Here is a 27,319-nt window from a genome sequence, read left to right as displayed (position 1 = left end):
CATAAAAAATATCAAGTTATTAAATCGTAGGCCTATCAAATTTATCTCACAAAAGTATAGAACCGATTTTATAAAATAATCCCGAAATGGCATATAATTAACATTAAATTTTATAGTTTCAGATTTTTAATAATTTTATTCTAATGCAGGAAAATTTCAATTTGGCATATCATATTACTGTACATAATAATCAGGACAGCCTAGAAGTAAGTTTAAATGAAGATAAATCTATAACATTTAACTAAAAATATGTTCATTAGAAAATAAAACAGTATCATTTAACATTAATTATTAAACTATTCTTATTAATTTAACCCAATTTTAATATAAATGTATAATTAAAAAACGAAATCAACTAGAAAATAGTTTAAAATTTTAGGCTTTATAGTTAAAACATAGAATAAGCTATGAATGTTTATGCTTTCTCCAGAATTAAAAGAAAATTTTATTTGACTTTAAACCCTGCATAAGCACGGATTCAATTGAGAGATTTGACTTTTAAAAAGCCAAATATTCGAATGCGGGTTAAAGCAGAAGTGCGCATGCTCGGAGTAATTGCCGCGATATCGGGTCGTACTTTCGCTATTAACGAGAGCACTTTCAAATAGAAACGATCCTTGTAACTCGTACCATTGGTGGAAGTCGGAAGCGCTTTAGTAGGGAGCCTGACTTCAATCTTTATCTCCTATTTGTCGGACAGAGAGAAGAGGCCGCGCTATTGGACCGTCGCTGTTATTGTTATCGTCCAACCCCAGAGTTCTCCAGCCTCGCTAGTGTGACGTTCGCCGTGCGCCGACCGAGAGAGTTGCTATCTTGTGCCAAAGCCGTGGACGCACTGGTCTCTAAAACGATGCCCGCCAGCAAGAGGGACGTACGTGTCAATGTATAGCGACTGCCATCTGTAAAAGTGCTGGAAATTGGCGGACTCCCACCTTTGCCTTCATGGTTGTTGTGTGAGTACACTTTTCTCTCTTGTTTATCCCGTTTCGAGGCCGCACTCTCGGCAGTAAACTGCCTGAGCGAACGTCGCCAGCCTCCGGCATTGACTCGATTATTGGCAGTGTTAAGCTGCGGTCCGTTGGTTTAGTCAATATTTGTTCTTCGAGTGTAACCACGCGATTCTCGAAATCGTCCGACTTTAAACTTTATATTTATATTGTTTATTCTAAAATATGTAATTTGTTATTTTCTTGTTCTTTCCGAAATGTGCGAGTTCTTTCCAAAATAACACTTTTCGTTTGTTTCGTTATGAAAGGGGCTATTGTTTATATTAACAATGTAAAGAAAAGATGCTACATCTTTCATCCAACAGATTATACTTAAAGTTAGCTTCTTTAGATAGGGAAAAGATATTCCGGTTATTTCAGATAAAAAGTTCACGCGCTTACTTTCTGTGTCAGAAAAAATCATGTTTTTATAAATATTTTCTTCGTTAATTAATTTAGTAAATATCTTTATAATAACAAAGCTTTGTCGAGATAAATGAGAAATTTTTTTATACAGGCAACTTACATAATAAGGAAAAAGTCATTGAACTTGGCCTACACGTTCTAATGTACTGTAAATTTATATACCAATATTATGTTAAATAGATATTGTTCTATTAAGCAGTTCGGGATATTTTAAAATCTGAATAATTTAAAATTAGCATTATAATTCCGAACGTCTGTTACATTTAAATTAGGTCTACCGTTTGCATTTGTTAAACTTGTTTTCTGCCTTGTTAAACTTAAAATTTGAGTTTTAATAACCAAAAGGTGATTTGTTATCTTTAAAAAATGTAATGACCTTAATAAAATTTAATATTAATTTACAATTTAGTAGTATTTAGAATAATCTCGTGCAATTAAAATTCTTGCAAGATTATCACAGAAAAAATTGAACACCTTATTTGTAATTACAATAGGTCTATTAGTATGTTCATTTTCGCCTATAGTCGAATCTGTCTACGCTTTAAATGACTTGCAGATGCATTTAAGTCATATTGCATAAGATTTAAATAGCGTAAGAACTTTTAACAGTTATATAAGTTTAAACAAATTATTAATGTCTTGTTTACTATTAATATATTACCAATTTTAAATAGCATCGTTCTGTTTGTCTTTAACATAGTCTTACAAGTTAGTATTCGTATTCAATAATAAATTTATCAAAAAGAAATGCAGTTGTATCGAAAAACTGATGCGGGGACCGATTGATAAGTATAGGTATTGTCTAATGTACACCTTGACTTAGAAAAAGATCATCTTCCCCTCATCTCTCACATAATGCACTACACAGACAGCGGGGAGCCAACAGATGTTGCAAGCAAGCTAACCCCGTTTTACTTCATAGCATGCTTAGTAACAAGAGTACCTTGCAGATGACAAGTGTTCTCTCTCTTATTCGAAAGTAAGATGTGAAAAAATTTTTAACATTATTTAATAATGATAACACGATGCTGAATTTTATGGTACCGTACATCGGAAAGATTATTTGTTTAGCGTAGGCTCGGTTTATTGATATACTAAATATTCTCAGTGCATTGAAACGTATCTGTATCACTCGAATGTGTAATTAATCTCGAAAGCATTGATTTCTTAAGCGTTTTCTTTTCAGAATTTTAACAATTTTTTACATCTATTTAAAGTTAAATTTCTGTTTTAGAATACGTAACGACGATAAAATTCTTTAGAAAATTAAAATAAACGAGTAAAATCCTTTATTATAACTTATATAAATTCTGTTCTGTAGGCCTATGTTGAGTTATGAAAAAATATTACATTTATATTACATAAATTATTCGGCTATTATTTGGAAATTAGATTATGATAAAATTATTTATCATACGATAGATTCAGTCTCCGAGATAGTCTAAATACTCTTAAATTTGTATATTAGATAAAGGATAATATTTAAAGAAAGATATGACTTGTAATAATATGAATTTGTATTTTCTCATTTATAACTTATACAGCCTTTATTTTTTATACACTATTGTCGCACATATATTGTTTTCAAACCATTAACCACAAGCTTAAAAAAAGATTAATTTTAAGTAACAACTTTTTAAGTCTATAATCTTTTTGGGCCTATGTGGTTACATAGTACCAGTAATTAGAAATTATTTCTGTCGAACAATTTGTCGTCTTACATTTTCCGAATTGTGAACCATTATAACCCGGAATTCCTGATTATTAAATTGAATGGCCTATAAACAAAATACCTATAGTAATTCATTCTTTATTTTATATTAGTGCGTTTCATATTTTATAGCATATTCTGCAATTTCGAATTGGTCCCTCGTGACTAACTGATCTTTAAATTTTCCCTTTACTAAGGAGCTGCTGCTATTTCATATATTCTTACTGTCAATCTCCTATAAGTTTTGAAATACTATTATTTAGATTTAAATATACATGTCCAGTTTTACAGGCACAAATAAATTTGGAAAGTATTATTAATTTAATTCCTATTCAAGAAACTATCACTATGTCTCAGTAGATAAATTTTAACTGAAAAATATTTATACGTTGAAAATTTTCATTAGCTTAATCTTTACAATATTGTTAATATTGCTTTTAGAAGTGAAGTTACAATAATTTAATGGTTTTAAACATTTCGTTATTACAAATCTAATAGTAGCTTAGAAACAAAATAACATTTTAATGAGATAAATTTTGATAAATTTTATCTTATTTTATACGGATTTAATTACTACTGTAATTTTGATATCATAACTGAAAATAGTAGGTTAGACATTACTTCTACATTAACAGTCAGCATTAGTTATCTCAAATCTGTCTCAAAGCAGACTAAAATTATTAGTAAACCAGTGTTGACAGCTATCTTAATAATATCAAGTTTATATATGTCTCTGAACAAAATTTAATTTTTACCGTAACGATACGTTATGATACATTTCTGTAGTTTTTCGATGAATGCAATTTCGTGTTTTAAAACAATTGTAATTGTTTTATTTTACGAGTTATGCAAAAGAATTCTACTTTTAACTAACAAAATCAAAATTCTATATAAAACTTAATATACCATACGCTCAAATAAATAGTAACAGTATTACTTATAAAATTATAAGCGAAGACATTGAGTTATAAAGTATTTGCTTATAATTTTATTAAGAATAATAGTTACTCTTTAAAAATTCTTAAAACCATTGTAATGGTAAGAATTTTACTAAGAGAGAATTCAATTAAAATAGATGAAAAGATCTATGAATCAGTTCAAACCGAAGTTTCCCTGATTCATCGACTTTTCATTCTATTTCTATAATTTCTTATTTTCAGAATTTTTTTAAATAATTATCTGTAATTTACAAGGAAATTTATGACAAATAATAACTTCAATGACTAAATTCGTTATTAAGTATTAAATCATATGCATCATAATAAGAATATTTAACATTGACATCGAATTAATTGTATTTGTTATTGATATATAATACTTTGAATATCGAATGTATGCTACTGAAATTTATTTCTTTAAAATATATTTATTAAGATTGAGATCTCACTTGTAGATAGTGAGATGAGTTTGGCTATATTCCACAATATAAAAATTAAGAGAAATTAATTAACATTTAATTAATTTTTAATGAAACTATTCAATAATAAATATTTAGAAATTTATTAAAAAATAATTATCAAAATGTGATTTAAATTAGATTATTCTCTCTTCTAATCTTATGACTAATTTTTAAATGAAATTTCCATTTAATAAGATTTTTTTAACTTAATAATTGAAATTTATTTTGATCATTTATTAAAAGAATAAAATTTGTAATTTCAAAATATTTAAGAAATCAGAACATTCAAATTGTACAATATTGTTTTTAGGATTAATATTAATTGAAAGGATATGTGTAACTATATAAAGAAATTAAAATTTATGACTTGTTTTGAGATTGCAAAATGCAGAGTTTAGAAAGACGGAGCCATAAAGCTTTCGAAATAGTGACCTTGTTCGTGAAGACTTTGGTATCATTGATACCCTGTTGTTTTCAAAGAATTAGAATAAAAAAAATAATAGCGAAAATTTGAATTATTTCTCAGTTTCTGGTCGGTCGTGTCACATTAAAAGAGACTTTTATAAGAATTTCTTACAGTTAATGATATTTTTAAAATATTATGACTGAAGTAAGGATCATAAAACATACTTTTAAGTAACTTAAATAATTGCATAATGCCGAGACTGGAAAAGCTGTATAACATTTATTTATTAGACTTCTTTAATAAGTTAGGCTATATTTTATGACAATTGATATTGCAATTTCAGTGGAACTAAATCCAGATATGTTTATATCGATAACAGTGAATATTTACTAGGATAAATACGATGAAAAAACTAACAAGGAAATAATAAACGCATAATTCAGACCGAAATTGACTGATCATATGAACAGATATCGACAAAATAATTGAAATGTTACTATTTGAAAACTTTTAGCTATTTTTATTCACGCTATTTAAAAATTTGAATCGTATTTGTTTGTTTTAAAGAAGAAGAAATTCTAATTCTGGTAATTTATAATTTTACGAAATTTAAAACCTTAATTACAAATTTTTCAAAAACGTATCCGTGATGAACTTAAAATAAATATATTTATCTGACGTTTTAACCTTTAACAAAGTTAAATAATAAAAAAAACGTCCGTGAAGTAAATTACCTAATATCAATTAAAGATGCATCGTTTCTTTATTGATTATTGAGTTTGGTAGATTATTGTTTCGATCTAAACAGCGCCGTAACTAGTTATTAGCTACAAGAGAAGCTTTAATAGTTATTTTTAATTATTTCAGAGCTACTTTCATGAACAAAATCTTTTGAATAGATAACCTTCTATTACGTAATAAGGATATCAAATACCAAAGAAATATAGCGCCAGAAAATAAGTGCTATTGTATTTGAAAAAGAATATTATCAAATAAGAATATAAAGATTTAAATGTTTATGCATTGGATCTATATCTTTCTTGCTGGGCATTGATAATATACAATGAAAACTTTTGTCTTTAAAATTTATATAATAAATGGCCTTGTTTCCAGAATGGATTTTTGAATAACAATAAAAGTATAAGCGCATATCAATTCCTTTACATTATGATCAATTTAATTTATTAAGACCGTTTATGTTTCTGTAAATACACACAAAGATTCTATATATTTGGTAAATTACTCTCATTTAAAATTATCTATAAATTAAAATTTAGAAAGCTTAAGTTAAATGATTTAAGAAATAAATCTAATAATTTAATTATTAGCTTTTTACATTAAATATAAAATCTATTACGTGAATCAAATAAATCTAATTTTATGAATGAATTCAGATCTTAGTATTTAAAAAACGTTAAATTTATGTTTATAACGTTAAATTTATAATAAGTATTTTAAAACTTGGTTAATGTAAATTAGTAAACCGTGTCAAGACGTATAATGAAGTTAATCACTATTTTAACTCGAATTTTCAATTAATTTTAAGTGAATTGTTGAGATGGTGCAATTGATTAGCTTTTCCAAGTAAAAAATTTAGTTTTTTGAGTTAAAAATCTTTATAAATATATGCTAAAGATAAAAATTAATGTATAAAAAGTGGATTGGTTCTTACATAAGATTTTAATTATAGAGTCTTTTGAAAAGTTTTAAAGATTAAATTTTTTAAGTTGTTATTTTTTTATCCACTTTAAATCTAATCGGTTTTTATAAGAGGCATGCATCTCTGTGTATCCATCAGAATAACTGCCATGAGATTCCACAGCTGTGGGTGAAAACAAGTAGACTCCTAGTTGCTAAATATAGACCCATGACTTGTCATGTCTTCAAGAGGTACACGCAGATTCACGGAAAACACAATAATGATTACCTAACTGTAATTTAACTTCGGAAATATTTCAAAAATAGCCGAATTTTCGGGTACTTTTCAGGCACTTAACGATAAATAAAATTAAAACAATGTTATACTTATTATGATTCAAAATACGTATATTTAAACAATTTCTCTGGAAATAAGGTGTGTAAAGAAACTGCTTGTTTTGGTTCACTCAAACTGGTGACTAATTTCTTTGTCAACACTTTCTATATTTGTACGGACCGAAGATTTTAATTAGGTAATGTAGAATTGGTAGAGGTAGTGGAAATAACAGTGGACAGAAAGGTATATATTATGAATGATGGCTTAACGATAAATTTAGTGATTGAATTGGGTACGCTCGATGTTTAAATGCGAAGAACTAGAGAAGTGAAGCTCAAGGTCAACAACTAGGGGGGTGGTTTTTGTCACAGGTCTTTCGCTCGCTTACTCTGACTTTTAGTTTTCTTTAGGCTGTCATAATTCACTAGAATATTGCCCAGAAATCAGAGTTGGCGTGTCAAAAAAGTGAAATTATGAATATATTAATAAAAACTGAATTAAAGTCTACAGCTGCTAATTAAATCTGCATTTCACCTTAATATAGATTTAATTAAACGATCAATCATCAAACTTACAAACTTGTTTTTAATTTTTATTTTTTTATTCTCCTTTTTTAGCTTCGTAGAGAAGGATAAAATTTTACTCTTAGATTTACTGCGTCGCCGTCGAGAATAACAAATGAATAAAGAGATAAAAATAATTTTAAAAAATTTTAAAAGTTGTCTAAAACAAACAACTCTAGATCTAATTTTTTTTTTTTTTTTAATTTACAACGAAATATTAATTTTATGTTCAAAATTCGGTTTGTCATACAAATTAAAATTTCTGATTGATTTAAACTTTTGTTAAGCCAAATTATCAACAATAGTTTAATTAATAACTACTAAACTGAATGTTCTTTCATATAAAAACTAAATTTTTCTTATAATATAATATTTTTGAAAAAAATGTGCTATCAACCTTTTGATAAATTCTAAAATGTTTGTTATATTAAAACTATGATAAATTCATCATATCACAATAGTTAAAAGAAATGTTATTTTCAAATGCCAAAGTTTTTATATCTTTAAGCCTGAAATAAAAATGTAATTCTAATTATATATAGTACGTACTGTACATAGAACATTGCGTTAAACTAATGCAATATAGTTTCAATGATAAAGCATTTAAAAGGCGTAGTTTTTCAAATTTGTGAGTTACGTAAAACAATTGTAGGCTCAAAGAGTATCTTTAAAATAGTAAAATATTTCAATTTGAATTTAATCTTTATAGATTAATTTTCATAAATGGCGTTTGTCTAAAATTAATGGTATGACAGTATAAAATATATTCTATAATGTAGGTCAGTATAATTCTCTTTCGAAGAATTGAAAAGGCACGTTAAATTATTTTAGTTGGTTTAACTAACATTTTATATTTTGCGTGAGAATAATAATAACCGTAACTAATGCGTTCGTGATCGTTACTTTTGTAAGAAACATAGTTTTAATTTTCATACTTTTATCATTTTCACAATTTACCTGTCTTATTTATGAATTAAATTTATAGACTATTTGTAAATTTAATCTCGTTTGTCCTTTAATATCGAATATAAAACTTATAAAATGCTTTACATTATTTAAATTTTAATTAAAAATTAGATGAAATAACTAACAATAGCTAAGATCTTTACTACGTATTATTATGCTCATTAAGGATATAAACAGCAATCGACTATGATGTTATTTATAAAATGTTTATAACATATATTAGTTATAAGTGTATTTTAAAAATTAAAACGAGCTTAAGTTTATATTTTCGATAGTGACTAATGAAATGATCGAATTATGGTTAGTAGAAAATGCGTTCTGTAGAGTATTTTTCTCTGAACTCGACAGTCACGTCGATGAACGAATTTGATTGTGTTGCGAAGACAGGAAATGACGTTTGATCACGTGGTAAAAGAAAGGGAGTGTGAGAAGTCAATGCGAGAGAGAATGTTAATAGCCATTCCCGTTTCTAATTCGGTTTTTACTCCCCCAAAGCATCTTGACGAGGGGAAAGACTGGGTAAGTTGCACGTGTTGGCCAGATATGTCACACAGCTGCCGTTGTCACAAATGCTGCTCTCCAAAAACTTTCCTTCCTTTTTTTGCTAGTTTTTGACTTTTCTTCTCTCTTCCCGTTCCGTGTTGTTACTTTTTGATCCGTTCAGTTTACCCTCCGTTTTTAACCGATTTTTAACTTTCTAAGTAACACATTTCTGTGGAATAAAGGGTAGAAAATTTGAAGTTTTGAGACTAAAAAGGTCTCGCTATAAAAATTTACTTAGAATGTAGAATCTTAGAAGAAATGTAAAGAGGCTTAAGTGATAAATCGGAGCATTGTTTAAGGTATTTTTGAGTTAACAGTAGATTTTTCTAATATTTCCATTATGAAAAGACCTAAGAACCTGTTAATTATTTAAAAATTTCTACTTTACATATACATTTTAAAACGTGTGAAATGTAAGCAAATTAAATGTGTGTGTAACCAAAATAATTATTTTTTAACAGTATCAAACTGAAGAATTTATTTCTTGTTAAAAGTAACCAGTTACGTGAAACAGAAAAATTTCGAAGTATAGTAATAACTAGATGTTGTTATTTTGTAAGAGAAACCTACACATGAAGACATAACTAAGTATAGAACTCTCTCTATCTAATTTTGTTATAGAAACTTCAAAAATCCATTTTAGTAAAGTCAATTTAGTAAACTTCACTTTGTTTAAATTAGATTATCGAATACTAAAAAATATTTATTACGTAAGTTGGATGCTGAGAAGTGTCGCGAATTTATGTAGGATAGTGTACAGAATAAATGGAAAGCATCTTACGAAACTCGTGATATTTATCTATCGGATGTTCAAAATTTTTGAACACAATTATAGGAGATACATCAAGTTTAGAAATATCCAATAGGTTAAAGAAAAGTTGATGTTTCTCTTATTGAAATATAAAAATCTGTAGAGAAATATATGCAGCGCATGAAGCGGTTTTAAGAATTCTCTCTCACTCCATTACCGCATCGGTGACTCCATCTTCAAACCACTTTCTGGATCTCGACCTTTGCGACGGAAGCTGCTGTTCTTCCCTAGAGACTCCACATTTTCCTCATTCTGTGCACGTGGTGCCAATATATGGTATTGCTACGTGCTTAACTTGTCAATCAATCCTTACACAGATTTGTTCCGGTGTAAATAACAAACAGCAAACAGTCTTTCTGAACACGTTTTCAAATATCGCGATATCTTTCCGCTGCTTCTTTTTGCATGAAGCAACAAGTTATTTCTTGATGCTTTCGCTAGCTTACAAAAACCGGCAACATATAATATAAGAATCTATTTTTACACTATACTTTGTTGTAAACACGATAAGTAGATAGGCCTAATACTAAAATAGATGTACAGCACGCAAAAATTTTACGCACGGTAAAATATTTGTCGATTCCGTGTAAATTTAAACATTTCATTACAGTATTTATTGTATATGATAATATGATATTGCCTAAGATATTAATACGGTTCATATATGTTTATTGTTTTTAATCATTTAATTAAAAAAAACCCAACAATTTTATGTAATTCTATGTTTGCCTATGAAATATACAGGCATTTAAAAAAATGAAATGCGACTCGAATCTTTTAAATGATATTAAAATTAAGTGAAAGAATAAATGAAGATTTAATTAGTTTTGAATTTGTTTAGAAATAAGAAATTTGCATTCGCTATTTAATTTTACTTTCAATTATATGAAATAATTTAATTTCGAATGATATTTTCCTAAAATAATTATTTAAAATAAAATCTGTTGACAAATTTTACAGACTTTTAAACCAAGTAAAAAATTCTTTTATATTTTTTCGCTTAATGAAAGTTATATTTTCATTTCAGTTATTAGATTTATTATTTGTTGCCGTTGTTTAATCTTCTTACTAAAAACACGATTCTTAGTTACCATTAAATATAGAAGATAACATTTAATTTGACCAAATTCGAATCCTAGATCATCATTATTAATATATTTAATTTAACTATTGAAAAATTCCTGCAAACTCTAAACAATAAATAAATAAAGTAACGAAAGTTCGCGATATATTTTTGGAAAGTTATGACATTAAATAAACTTACTGAAATTTATTTAATGTAGCCAAATACCATAAGATCTAGATTAGGATTTTAAGTTATGTAAATGATTTATCGTTTAAAGTAATCAATAATCGCTTTAGTTTACAAGTTCATTTAGCTATCAAAAACATTCTGTAGATGTAAACATTTAATAAAATTTTATTAGAATTAGTAAATTTGTAAGAAGCAACAATAAAATTTATTTGAAAGCGACGAATATTTTACCTTGCGCAGTAGGCTATACTTATGAGATATAGTGTTCAATTGTTTCATATTATTAATAATACAACCATTATTTAATTAGAATTTAAACTACTTTGAGTAATATTAGGCCTATGCCATCCGGTAGAATAAAAGTTTTATTACTAACGTTGAATCTAATAATTTAACAATTAAAAATCAATTTTTATATTACAGTATTGGTCTTGCAGGTTAGTAATTAAACAATATAAATAAAAAAACTAGATTAATATAAAGACCGTCAATCAGTTGTTGAAGGACAATATAGAAAGAATTAAATATCGAAAGTTTTGCTCTGCAGAATTCAGGAACTGAGACTTAATTCAATTCATTCTATATCGTTCTACGGTTACAAGAACATAGAATACTTTTTATTTTAATCTCACGATGTATTCTAATTATAAAAAAGGCGAAAACCAAGTTCGAAGATAAATCTACTTGTTATTTTTTGGGAATAAAAGCGAAATTGCAAATTATCCTGTAAATTCAAAATGGAGGTATTCTAGTAAAACATATTTTTATTTCGTATACAAACTCGCCGATTAGTATTTTGATTAATAAAAGGAATTGCATAATTTCGAAATCGTTTCGCTTTTTTATACTATAATAGAAGTAAGCATCTTTCCAGTTAATAAGATTTCGTAAGATTATTTAGTCTTATTCTCGATAACATGGTTTGATAATCAAACATTTGAACTTTAACCAGGAACCATTTGTTACAAAAGACCATAGCAACTGAACTTATACTCTCTTGTATAAACGATCTCTACTTCTTAGATATAAATTTACAAAATTAACAAGATTAAATTTGATTTTAGCCTATTTTTGTCTCATCTCTGTTATTACCTGATAGAGTAATCTCAATGAAATAATATAATTAATTCGTCCATGAAAATTCATTTACTTCTTAAGCTTTTTATTGTTTTACAAATGTATTAAGAAATGTGTGTTCAATGTAAATAGTCTTTAAATAACAAAATTAATTTTTCTTTCATATCCACAACATATATGCTGTAATTAATAAACTAGTTATTACGTAAATTATATGTTGTTATTAAGGCATTCCAGCTTAATAATACTTCGTTTATTTATCGATACGTAAACAGATTGACGTTTTCTATAATAATCAATAATCACGGAAGGATATTGGAAAAAATTAATTTCGAAAGTTTCGTATTACACTAGGAATGCAGCAACCAAACTTTCACATTTTCTTTTAATTCCGTCCAGTAATTAAAGAAATATAAAATACTATAATTTCTTAACATGTACGACTTATTTTGGCTGTTTAAGAATCGTATATCATTCAATTGAAATGAGCCAGAAGATGGCAAGAACAACTGAAATAATTCAAAACAGATTCAATCAAAGCTTCACTGCACACGTTCGCTGTTGCCGCTCATAATTTGGCTAAAACACTATATTTTAAAATAACTAATAGAAAGCGCTGCTTTTAAATATCTTTTTACAAGAATATTCATTAGAAAATTCCAGCAGCCGCAAGACTAGCGAGTAAGCTATTCCATTAAACATTGACGTGACTTAATGCATTAATATTTAACTACAAGGTCAAAATTTGCAAAAAAATGTTTATATTTTTTAAAGAAAACACTTGTCTTGTTAAACATGCAAATAAAAATAACCAGTAACTACATATAAGTGATTGTTTTCAGAAATATTTTTCTTAGTCTATAATTATTATTAGATCACTAAATTTAGTATTAAGTTTAATTCATGCTGTATGTAAATAAATCTATATAAGATTTATAAATGCAATTTATACGTTTTAAGTTACTCAATTTAAATATTCGAAGCGTATCTCTGCATAGGCGAATTCTCTTCCTATTAAAAGTTATTATTTTAACTCTTTCTACTTGTATTGCCTTGTAAAATGTAGAGAGCAATAACTGTTTTTCTTTTCTACGAGAACAATAATTATTTTTCTTTTTCTAAGTGAAAATTTATAAATAAATAAATAAAATATAGCCGCCTCTTTGTAAATTAGTAGAGTACAAGAAATCAGTTTGATGCCAAACATCTTCCAAGTGTATGTACTGTACTTTCTATGCTCGCGTTTGAGATATGTTGACAGTGTCTTTTTTGACACTTGGCAAATGACGTGAGCGAACGGAGGTTGTGCTACTCTCTTCCCCTCTGCGCTAATGCAAGGACGGCCACGATACCTTGCTTATAGTTTATTTTTGGCACGACCCCCAGGTGGTATAGAATATGTGTTCTGTAAGTTTAAGTTTCACATTCACAACTCTGGCCACCAAGTGAATCCCGTAAACGAGTTGAGTTTTTTCCTATATCTTTGTGCTATTCAGCCACTGACTGACCCAATAGCATTTATTAGTCGCATCGAAATGACGTCACGAAATGCAGGAAGTCCGCCAGGCGGATGACGATAAGCTAAACAGAGGAAAATGCTTAATTGGTAGAAGTGTTTTCTTATATTACATAGCCTTATAAATATTTCGACAATTACCAATAATATTTGCCAGTTTTTCTCTCGCAATAATCAATTCTCTCTCGGCATCTTTACAGAATGCTACACATTCATCTCGTTATTTTTTTCTGACAAATATTCGGAATGTAGGAAATTTGCCAGTTCGAAGTCATTCTTTAATTTCCATACTTATCAAAAATTAATTAATAAATTTCGTATCTTGAAAGTTTTTAAGAAGTGATTCATAATAAAAAATCATTTTCTTTTTTATTTTTAAAGTACACAATTGTTTAATTTTCATTTTGTGATAATCGAATGAGTTATACGTATGACTAAAATGTTTTAAAAAGGAATATGATTCATTAAAAACAATTGAATGTTGATGACAATGATTTCATTTTCATCGTCTTATAGTTTTGTTTTTCTTTTTATAAATTAAAATATATTAATCTGCAGCGTTAAAGGTTACAATAGTAAGAATTCTTAAACCATGCTAAATTAACCTTTAGATTAAAATTATTTATACGAGGCATTACATACATGTAACTTGAATATTATGGGTGTTGTATATCTTATTTAGTTTTCAAAAGAATAATTATATATGAGAATAAATGTCAAATTTGCACCAGAAAAGTAAGAAATGTGTATAATCATAGCAGAACGATAAAAATTGAAAATGAAAAACTGACTCCATAGGTATGAAGGAATACTTAAAGTTAATTGTATGCATTTTATAGTTTAAATATAGTAACTTGTGTCGTAAAGACGCAGGTTTTATTCAACTAGCTGATTAACTGGCAGAACAATGTTTTGTTGTCGACAGTTTGGTCAAGTCTGGTTTGTCTCCATCTAGAATTACATGATCTTTCTCATTAACCAAATATTCCCGACACTTTGCAGACAAGTTTTTTTTGTGACATTTTATAAGAGAAATGCTTTTCACTTTTTTTTTCTCCTCTAAACTCGACAATTAATCCGTAAACAGAAATATTAAATTAATCGATTAGTTAATTAAAATAATAATGAAATTGCTTTGAGTTATTAATTATATGAGTTTGAGTGAAAAATAATAAACAAAAATGCATAAAAATGAAAATTTATGCAGTAAAGCTAGAAAAATAATCATTGTAAACATGTAAAAAAGTTTATGTTTACTGAAAAGTATTAGGACAGGAAGAGTAAGCTTATTCATTGGCCTATAAACAATTTAAGTAACAGGCTAACAATTTTATAAATCTCGATGAATACTAAAACCTTATGCAAAACATGTTGTTGTTATGCAACTTCATTTTATAGAACGAGAGGAAGGATGCAACTTCCTTATAGGATTTTATTTTTATAATCTAAATCCAATAAAGTAAAATTTTAAAAAAGTTCCTCAATTGACAAATGGGTATTTGAGTTTTTATTCATTAAACTAATATTAAAGTTTTATCTTTATTATACAATTCTAAATTTATAATAATAAATTAAATAGACTCTAAGAAGACATTAAAGCTTTTAACATATTCTACAAGATAATATAAATATAAAAACATCTTTACTAAGAACTTTATAAGTAAAATTATTTAAAATCGAATATATCTTTTACTCAACATAGAGGGTTATTTATAGACAACCATTAAGCATAAATGATTTCAGCAAATTATTTATTTATTTGTTAATTAAATTTATATCCTTATAGATATATAAGAGTATATTGATTATAGTCTTTTTATTAGTTTTTAATTTTACAAAATAAATTTAAACTTCTAATACATAATAATTATTAATGAATTTATGAAATAAAAATATTTACATTTTAATTATAAATTACTGAACAAAGTAAAATATTTAATCAAGCGAGAGATTGTTAATAATAATCGCGGAATTTCCATTTTGTAAGAGAATGGCTAACTTGTTAATCACAAGTACAGTTTGTGATTGTTTACATTCCAGAAATGAAGAGAGTTTTAATTGTGAAGTGTTAAAAACAGAAATGCCAGGAAAAATGTACAAAGTTATTGATTCTGGAATTCATGTTCAAATCACAAAATAGAAACAATTTTTAACTGTTTTCGTAAATTATTTATTTATTAAAATACGGTAACATTTTACATTATTATTATTATTAAAAACAAGTGAAAATGAATAAGTCCATCCATATACATGACAAAAAAGTAACTTGTTTAAATATCGAATCCAAATTATTTATTAAAAAATATAAAATAGTTTTAATTATAAGTGCAAATTAATTACTACTTTGTCAAAAATTTAAAATTTAATTTAATTGAACTCCTCAGTACGCCTAATAAAATAATAATTGGATTAGCATTGAATATTTCGAATGGTTATTTTTATGGCCTAACCCTTTTCAATCTTTCTTACTTAAGGCTATAAAAGGATAACCTCTGTTGGTTGTAATTTTTATAGCCTTAGTAGAAGAAAAATGTAAAAAGTTCAAATTAAATTCTGTCCAGTAAAAAATTTACGATAGTCGTAAGTTATAAATTCATTTGCATAAGCAAAGTAATTAACAGTAGGTTTAAAAAGTTAGTGTAATCTATAAGTTATGTAAAGAAATCGATATCACTTATTTTGTAATAACGGATATATCCTCTCAATGATTTCTCAATATGTCAAAATTTCGAATAAATATACTTGTTTTCAAATATTTTATATTAAAATTAGTAAAACTATCGGAATTCGAACTGAACTAACTAATCTTTATATAATTATAATACTTCTTTTTTAAGTTGGAAAGCTGTTTTGATAATCTATACATACAAATTTTGGAAATAATTATGATTTATTTCGGATTAGAATTATAACTAGTTTTTTAGATTCAATTCTTACAGTTAAAAATTGAAACAAAGCTTCATAAAGCTATAGAAAAAACAACACTCCCTTACTTGGGTATCAATTAAATAATTTTAAAATATTTCGGAAAGACGTATTTTACTGTTTAATTTCGTCCAGTTTAGTCAAATTAAACGCACAAAACAATTCTGCGACCAATAATAAATTGATTCTTAAATATTTTTAGCCACAAATACTTAAACAAGAATTGATTAAAAATTAATTAAATAATGGACATCCCTCTTTTGAGGAGAATCCAAACTTCGTTCGATCTGGCAATAAATAATGTTATAAAAAATTCTGATAGTTTGTTGTGGCGTTGAGTAAATATTATATTTTAGCTATAAGTTGAATATTCTAACGTTTCTTCAAAAATTATTCATTATATTGCAATAACTTTAAAAAATGATCAGTGAATATATGTTAATATATTTGTACGTACTCTATATAACTTATAAAAAGCAATCTTTATTAAAATGATATAATATTTTATTAAAATATAAAGTTTAAAGAACATTTTGCATGTTTGACTTATATTGAAATGTCCTTTAACGTTTTAATAAAATGTATACTATATCATTTTAAGATTTACTCTTCGATAAATTAACACAAAATTGGGGATGATAACGTAGTGTAACATCCATAAAAAGTAGAAATTATTTTTTAATTTTACGTGTATAGAATAATAAATGAAATAGACCAAATAACATGCTATAATAGATTTAAACGAAACTAGAAATAATTATAGATTAAGTATTAGTCTTACTAATTTGTTTCTATGACATACTTTATCTAACGTTTACCTCGCAATGCTATTTATCTATCGGCCGTTTAATAAGGTAGTTATATCGAATTCTGTTTTAAAAAGTTATTAAAAATGAAAAAGAATCATATATACAAGCTAAATTAATCGGATTAAAGATCATTGAAATTATTTTACTTTAATACAAATATAATTCATTCAATGTTTAAAATAGGACACTTTAATTTTATACTGCAACAAGCAAATAATTTATTTTCTATTTTTTAACGAATGAAACAAAATCAAGTCATTATTCTTAATAGCTCTGTTTTAATTCTAATAAAATAAAAATAGATTTAATATAGAATAATGTATTGTAATGTACTGTACATCCAGTTTTATGAAATTAATACTTTTTATAAAAATTTTTTGAAAATTATTTCGTGCCTTCAATAAAAAAAATTAGATTTATCTACTGAATATATTTGTAAACCAACCAACTCTAAATTGTGAAAATATTTAATTACATTTTTTCATTAATTTTAGAAAATATTTTTTGGAGATTACCGGACAAAAGTCTCAACCTATGCTATAAATACTGTAGATTCCAGGAATACTTTAGACGTAGAAGGCTATTTCACAACATAGACAATTTAAATTTTTAATATGTAAATCACTTTTACAAAACAATTGATAAAATAACTGCTTACATAACATACTGTAAAAATATGCATTTCAACCATAATACGCTGTTCGGCCCACTACAATAGTTAATCAATTTTTACAATTATTTAAACTAATCGAGAATTTTATAAAACTTTAATTACTTTGATCTATTACTTACAATCAGTGATCACGATACAGTCTATTCCGTTCGTTTTTAACAATTTTTACATTTCCACAGCTTCAAGTTTTAACAATGTTTAAATGAAAAATGTAGTTTACAGCATTCAGGTTTATTTTATTAATCACATGAATTACGACGTACCGTACCGAAGACATTATTTAAATATTCATCTAGATCCATACCTTTATTTAAATTAATCAAATTTTTATACTTCATTATCGTAAAATGCCAACAAAAATTAGCAATCTGTTTAGATTTGTAAATTTTACGTGTAAAGTATTCACGATCTCTATAGTATTCGTGGAATAGATTAAAAAGAGATCAGAGACTTTTGTCCAGTAATCTCCAAAATATTTCTTTTTCTAGAAATAATAAGAAAGCTATCGCGTATAATAATTAATTATCTGGTTTATTAATATAATTTTTGATTTAACATAAATTAATATTGCAAAATGCGATTAGCATATTATCGAATTACCTATTATAGTGGAATTTTTTAAGTTCCTGAATGTAAATAATTTGATGCTTATTTTTTAATGAAAAATATATTTTTTTTTATTTTCACCAAATTAAGGAACATTTATAAACGTCAAAGTTTATCAATTTCTTTATAAACATGGCAAATATTTACTAAATATTTGCCATATTTTTGAAGAGTGAGAAAATATTAGATCTTTTTTATACTTTTAAAATAATTAAATATATATATATAGCCTATATATAGATTTACATTACGTAATAAATGGAATTATTAAATAAAAGAAATATATAATAGAAAAATAATCCTTGTTAGTTTTAAAATATAATAAATTCAAAATAAAAAAACATATCTTAAAATCATACTGTCTATTCAGATTTTATCGTATTTTTAAAATAAAAAAATAAAGATTTTTGTCAATCGAATATTAAATTATTACTTGTTTATCATAAAATAATAAACCGAATTACAAATAAAACATGAATTTAACTGTTTCAAATTAATAGAACATTAATATGAAGAATGTTGTATAAATGTAGAAAAACTCGCATAACATTTAATAACATAAAATATTCCTATTCGATAATACTCGAAAGAAGTTAAAATTCACTCTTATTTCCCTTAATAAACCTATAAAATTTTTTACTTAGAATTATATTGATACAAAAATTAACTATATATGGATGACTAATTAGAAATATTGTTATTATTAAAGAGTAGAGCTTTCTCAGTCTATCCTGAAATAAGGAAGAGAGTAGGGAATGAGAAAGAGATGAAAAGATTCCTGTAGGGTTCTAAGCAGATAGGGTGAACCAGGAAAAAGTATACTATTAATTACTATTTTGTTAGAGGGAATTAAATTGACTTTGAAAATTACTTATTCATTCACATTGAAAAACATTTTTATAATTAGATGACATTGAAAACTCTTAAAATGGTATATTAAGTTGGTTGATAATATGCTTCATGGTGAGTAGTATGGAAATTTTAGTCATTAATAAAATATTCAATATGATATTTTGGAAAATACTTTAAGCAACAATTAGTTCTATTTATAAGCATAGCTTAATCACTAATATTCTTGACTTTTTCAGGTAAACTTACCAAAAATTTTTACATTTTCAAGTATTTTAATTATAGCAGTATAATTGGAGTCAAAAATGTTAGTAATAGTATGTAAGAATTTGACCGTAATGACTAATAATGCACACGAAGAGTTATGTAATTAATTTCTCGATTATTATAGCTGATTTTGTTGATATGCTATTATGAGGAAATATGTGAATCGTTTTTAAAGAATTAATTTATAATAAACTATTCATTACAAATTTTAAATCACATCTCCTAAAAATTCATGAGATTTATTATGAATCATTATAATTAAATTACTTATTTTTAATATATTTATAAAATTAATTAATTAATGATTTTAATATATTTACAAGCAATTAAATACTTAAATTTCCAATGAATTAATAATCATTTATATCTCATTTTGATTTTTATATTTCAGTTTATGATGATTTATACTTTTATACTAATTAAACCGACTTTCTCGGAAATAAGTTGACTTGAAATTAATGCATAAGATTAAAAGATTTTTCAACTTAAAAACTATTTGCAAATAATTTACATTTGGGAATTTTGAAAACGTTATTATAATTTAAAATATTTAATAAATAAAATAATAGATCTGTTTTATTTTTTTAAAAAAATTGCTATTATAAATGAAATTAAGTAAATCTTGATTTTTATAGAAATAAAATTGCGAACAACCTAAACCTTTTTTCGCTTCATTTTAGTGATTAAATTAAATAAAATGTGATCAGTAATTCTCGAATGATAGAAATCTTCTGAGAAATTAAAATTTAGCAATATATTTCTTATTTAAATTGTTAACTTTTTCGTTGAAACTGCTTTCTAATATAATGAATATTTGGATTCAATTATTCAACAATACTTTTTTGGCTATTAATTAAATATACAGTAAAGGAATGTCTCTTTCTAACCTAAAAATACCGTCTAAGTACTCTCGCATTTATACTTTACTTTAAATCATTTTTTAAAATTTATTAATTATAATAAAGAAAAAAGCAATCGAAACACAATAATACATTGTGCACTAACAATTAATATTTAATTTTATTTTTGGACCACCCTGTATTTAATTAAGAAAAATGAATTTATTGTAAACACAATAGAAGTAGTTATAAATAATTTATATAATAATCTTTGCATAAAAATAATTCATCAGAAAAATATTTTTATTGAATTACAGTATTAGTAGACCAATATTTTATTTATTTTTTTAAATTAAAGTTATATGACATTGAAAATAAAGTTGTACGGTATGACATAATATGTAATTATATTTATGTAAATAATCTAATGCAACAATTATTCTTTACATATTTTTATGTAGTAATATTTGGAGTATCGTATTAATTCCAATATGGTAAACTTTTATACATTATTATATTAATAACATATTTTAATATTATCGAATGAATCGGGGGAAGTGTCCCGGTTTTATTGATAATTTTAAAGTTAATTTTGTAAATTTTATCAAAATTACTGAATGAGAATATCAGAAAAGGCGAACAATCGTAGAAGCCGTTAATGTCGGACTGGGAAATAAGATACAGTATTAATAATCTAAGTAGTGTTTAAAAAGAATGTCCTTAATTCGCGATTAATCCTTATTCCGCTATAAACTTGATTTTTGAATCAACTTAATGATTTATGACAAACAAGTTTTAGTGCTTATTTTGGGTCTGAAGATAATCTTTATTAAACGTAAACATACCGTTTTACTTTGATAATACTGAATAAAACAGCTAATCTCTAATCTATTTTGGTTATGTGTTAAATATTAAATAATATTTTGTAAAGAAGCTCAAACATCTTTAAATCTTTCGCAGAATATTTAAATATTTCGATCATAATATATCCTATTTAAAATACACCATTATTATTCTTATACGAGTTAAGTTCATTCGTTTATTGTTCCCCAGGTCTATAAAATATTAGTTACTGAGCGAATAATTTAGAGAAATAAAAGTTTCGGAAAAAGATATGATCGATTTAGAACTGAAAATTAATACTTTCATTGATATTCACTATTTTCAATTAAACTATAATGATTCATTTTAATTAAAAATGTTGTAACACATTACAATCTAATTCTAATGCTATAAAATTATTTTGTAGATAATACATTTTGAATAGTCTAAGCTCTACACATTATTCTTGCGAATAATACTTTTTATATGATTATTCTTTTAAATGCATTTTTAAATATTAATATTTTATATTAAAAATATATAAAATTTGTTGAAATCTCTGAATTATTTACATAAAACATCATATTTTCCTATATTAGATTTTATTAGATTTATAATCGTATTTGAACTATAAATTAAGCGATTTTAATATTCTTCCTGGATACATTTAATAATAAAAAAAAACAAACAAACTTGAATAAACATTAATTGTCACAGATTATAATTGATAGGTAGATATATCTACATACGAGAAATGATTATAGTTAGATTATTATTTTTTGTTAAGATGTTCCGGTACTACAAATAGTGTTCAATAGGCTTTCTTTCCTGGAAGTTGGGTGTGTATAATTAGATCGTTTGCTCTCAACGCAGCTGGTCTGCTCAAAGATCACCAAAAACGGAGACAATCGAAGTTTGTTTACATTGTTGAATGTCGAAATCGGCTTTTCTCAATTCCGTCGTGGCTAAAAGATAGAACAATAGTGGGATGTTTTGGCACCTTGCTTTCTACCTTCGCATCTGCTCTTGATCATTGATTGAAACTAAACTTCATTCAAATACTACTTAATATGTTACATATATAGATTTAACCGATTTTGACTTAATTCTCAAACTCATAGTAAAAAAATATATATTGAAATTGAGTTTATCGTAAACAGTAATTAGGTTATAAATAAAACTATAGTAATTCATTAAATTCTTAAAAATCTATGAATGCATTAAACATTAACAACTTCGTGTAGATTATTGAGAGTTGACGTCCAATTTCATTCATTAATCAATGATAAATTCGGTCCAAATCTTATACATAGCCTATAATAGAATTTATAAAATTTTAATAGCTCTAAGAATTAGCACAAATAATATATAATCTAGTATAGATACTAAATTTATTTAGTCCACGTACAAAACTCATACTCTTATCTTTGTTTTCCTTTGAAGAATTGTTATGTATACTAAAAACACACAAATTTATAATGAAAACCGTAATTATATCCATCTAATTAATTAATTTTGCAAGTTAGAAAAATTTAGCTCCGTTTATTATTTTATATCATTATTGCAACTTGAACTATTTTAAACTCTTTCCTTTTTGAAATTATATATATATATATATATATTTTTAAAATTATTGGTGTTCTGGAGCTTAAAAAAATATATAATTGATAAAAAAGTTATTTTATCACTTATATTTTCTGTAATATGATATTCAGCCGTTTAAAAACTGCTTAGTCGATCATTTAGAGGAATAGATATTCGTATCTTTTTAAAAATAATTGCATTGTAGGATTCTCAATTTAAAAAGACTAATAGTTTTTAATAAAGTATTAAGTAGTCTGAACAGAATATAATGATCTGTTGTTAAAATAGTTTATCTGAAGTTTTGGTTATCTTTGTTCGACTGATTGATGGATCGAAGTAGCAGCTGGCTTTTTTAGTCTGCTACACTCAAATTTAGATCAACTGTAGAGATAATCGATGATTATTTGACTTACATTAAAGTCAAATACTGTATACATCTTGAATCATACTCGGGCTATAAATATTCTGATTTAGAATGTATTCAGAATTGGGTCATGATCGAAATAATCACAAATGAAATACAATTATTCAGTTTCTTTCTGAATAATTGTATGGGAAACAACAGAAAAAATGATATTTACATAACACCCTTTGCCAATGTTTATACACAAGAAATTAAAATTTATTATTTAAATATATATATATAATATATATTTAATATATATATATATATATTATATATTCCTTTATAATAGGAATTAGAGGATTACAATTAATGAAAACGTTTTGAATAGTTTGAAAATATTATTTATAGTTTATCTCGACAATTCGTACAAATCAATTAATTTATATTCTATTCTGATATTATGTAGTTATAAATGCGTCCCTATCTAATAAACTTGTTTTTCATATTAAATAAAATGTTTTAAAATTATAAAGTATACTTCTATGATATAAAGGAATTGATTAAACATACATTGTGAAGCAACTCTGTCTAAAGAGAAATCTTTTAAAAACATTAAAATATCTACAAATGTGGATAGAAATACATTTTCTATTAAGAATATTGTATTCAGTGAGATATTAGAAAAGTAATATGAAAAAATTACAAACTGATTTTAAAATAATAAAAATCTGAATTTTAAATAAATTCATTTCTCAAATTTTGAAAAAATTTCAAAGATCTCTACAAAATTCACTCGTAAAAGGAATGAAGTTAAGAAAGAATTGAATAGCATTTACGAAAATATTTAGAGATTATTCGGAATGAATGAGATTCAAAATTCTAATGACTGTAACATCCAACTAATTGGCAAGTCATATTCTGATCAAACAATATTTAACGGGTTCTGGCTACTTATAATGATAATTAAAATTTTTTTTAAAATCATATATTTAATATTTTTAAGAGAATATTAATACAAAAATAAAAATACAAATGATAATTTAAATATAGAAATAAAATCAAGAAGAGCACATCAAGTAATTTCTTTTCCGTGCAATGTTTAATCTGTAAAAAAACAAAATAATAAATCACGGTTTCTTAAATTTAAATCACGATTTATACAAAAAATTAAAATAAAATTTTCCGAAATTGTTTATAACTTGTCTTTCATTTAAATCGTTTTAAAAATTATATATTTACAACATTTTTCTATGCCAAGTTTGTTATTCGAAATTAGATTGCATTTCCTAAACAATATTTTATTTAAATATCCTGCATTAAATAAATTAATTTCTTAGAAATCTGTAAGTTTGTTTAAGGAAACAAAGTTTGTATATTGAGAATTATAGATATGGTTTCTATAATAAGGCGGTTTAATTATAAGACTCAATGCCAAAGGTTAGAAATATGTTACTCATATTTATGATGTAAATGAATGACTATTTTATTTGTCGTAAGGAAGTAAACCTTAAGAGATTATTTTCATGTTTGTCCCCCTTGCAAAGAGCCTTTGAGACTCGTATCAATAAAAAAAAAACTTAAAATATATTTTTAAATTTCCAATATCAAATCATTTTCCATTTAAAATAAAAAATAAACAAGCAATGTTTTACTCTTGCGATAAATCATATTCCTGCTCTTCTCATTGTTTGTAAGATTAGTATATTGTAAAAAAGCACATTCAGCTGTAAACTTGCATTTTTAGTTTTGCAAACACTTCGATATTTTTCTTTTTTACTTGAAAAATGTTTGTGCCATAATGATTTGACCAAGAATTTGTCTTCTTTCCAAATACATTTTCCTGTAGAATCATATGTAGTCTAAATGTAAAATATTACATTCTTAATCTTATGATAAAACAGAAGTAGTGGTCGAATATCCAGTGACCCAGAGAGAGCGATAACTCGAAACCAGCCCTGATTGTTATCATCCCCTAACATAGGCTAATTAATATGAAGCTTTATCTGCAAATAGTATGCCGTTTTATTTCTTTATCGGCATTAACCTAGCAATTTCGTGGCTGCCTAGATATCGACATCCCAGTTATCACATACCTATATAATTAATTCATTTACTAGATTTGATGAGGGGTTTTTTTTATTTATATGCTGGTGATAATTGATCGCTAGTGTCTGTATCTGTTTGATCAGTTAAACTTGTATTTGCAACTTCTATTTTATCTGAAAGAATCATCAAACGTTGCATTCAATGTAATATTTAAAATGTAATTATAGGCCTATCATGAAATAAATCGAGTACATGAGTTAACGTAACCATTTATAATGTTTGCATGTTTAAATTTGTTACACATGCTACAAATATTAGTATACATGTATTTATTTCATAATTAATACAATTTTTTTAAAAAATATGTTACTATTTAACAATTTCTTAACAAATTTTTAACAATGAAGGTACATATAAAAAAAATTATAATAATCTACAACTAGCATATCGTTAAGCATATTTAAAGTAAAAATAATTAATGATTAGTACCGAGTTCATCTATAAATTAAAATATTATAATTATGTTCCCATTGTATAATGCCACTCTTACGAATATAACTTTTTAAAATAAAATAGTAATGGATATATAAAATAGATAATAAAATAGTAACATAATATATAGGCCTAGATATTAATTTATAATTTGAACAAGAATTTTTTATTATCTCTTCTATGAGGAGAAAAGTGTTACGATAACAATATTTTCAAGACACGCAAGTTTTACTTAACAAGCAATGTAAATTCTCCATGCTTTTTCTGAAAGATTGGTATCCAAAACTTGCTAGTAGTTGGCCTTGAGCTTGACTATTCTATTGCATCTAGAGACAACACATCTTATCATATTTTAGTCTCCGAGACGGTTTATTTTGTCAACTTTTTTTAATCCGGAATCTTTGTTTCTTGTTCGGAGTTTAAATAAAAAGCAGTTCAGTGACCGCTACGTCATGTAGCTCGGATAAAGCCTATCAACATTTCGTTGTTCACATTAGGTTTGGATTGCGAAGATTAAAATTCAACATATGTCGGTCTAAATATATGAAGATGCCTTTTATCTTCCACTTATTCGTCACTCTCAGCAACAGGAGAACGGATGAACTTGCAGAATATATAAGTTTAATATTATAATATTATTTATAAATAATATTGAACTTAAAATGATCTTCACTTTTATATAATAATTTATATTAGGGAACTTTCTTTTATATTGTGCAATAAAGCTTATTTTACAAGTAACATTTGTCAATTTAAAATAATACAGATTTTTTTCCCTCAGGATTTTGTATTTTACTAATAATAATTTTAAAGAAAATTGTTACATTAATTTATTACATTTCGATTAATTATTACTATTTAAATAATAATAACATTGTTTTAAATTCAAGACGCGTACATTATTGTATAAAAGATTTATTATAGCCTATTTATTCGATTTAATATGAAACTGATAATTAGTTTTTGAAAAATTAATCTAAATTTGTGTATTTAAATTGTCAATTCTTTGTTTATTTCAAAAATAATGATTATTTTTTTCGCTTTTTCAAATAATTTAAAATTTTATGAACTAAGTATATAATAAAATATTTTTTATATATTTTAATTTCTGCACGCCGAATAATTGTATAAAATGAATATAGTATACACTATCTGCTTTTCAAACTTTCAAGTAGATAAAAATAGAAGCAAAGGAAATTTTATCCGATTTTTCTTAGAAAAATAAGAGGCTTATTATATATAAAAATATTGTTTTTTGAACTAAATGTAAGGTTACCTATAGAATTAAGAGTTATTATATAGCCTGAACCAATATCATAACCAAAATATGATTCAAATCTTCGCCTGGTAATTGTCAGTTGATGATATTATACTTGGTCAAGTCTATTTACTAAACTCTTTTTTTCATAATCTTTTCCTTCTATTCA

General features: G+C 25.5%; 1 protein-coding gene across 9 annotated transcripts in view; it reads left to right on the top strand.

Moving 5' to 3' along the window:
- The window catches only part of LOC136983191 (transcription factor Sox-13-like), a 377,109-nt gene that overhangs the window by 268,930 nt on the left and 80,860 nt on the right, over nucleotides 1-27,319 (top strand). Inside the window, exon 1 of one of the 9 annotated variants that reach the window (XM_067279853.1) lies at nucleotides 415-953. The exons of the other annotated variants lie outside the window; for them this stretch is intronic. Within the exon in view, the coding sequence (XP_067135954.1) occupies nucleotides 943-953 (11 nt within the window). The 5' untranslated portion in view covers nucleotides 415-942. Of the gene's footprint in view, nucleotides 1-414; nucleotides 954-27,319 lie in introns of those variants that run through there. 9 annotated transcript variants of the gene reach the window in all.

This window comes from Centruroides vittatus, unplaced genomic scaffold (genome assembly GCF_030686945.1).
Source record: "Centruroides vittatus isolate TY-2023 unplaced genomic scaffold, ASM3068694v2 contig_878, whole genome shotgun sequence".
Lineage (NCBI taxonomy): Eukaryota > Metazoa > Arthropoda > Arachnida > Scorpiones > Buthidae > Centruroides > Centruroides vittatus.
This window is presented reverse-complemented; position numbering and strand designations above follow the sequence as displayed.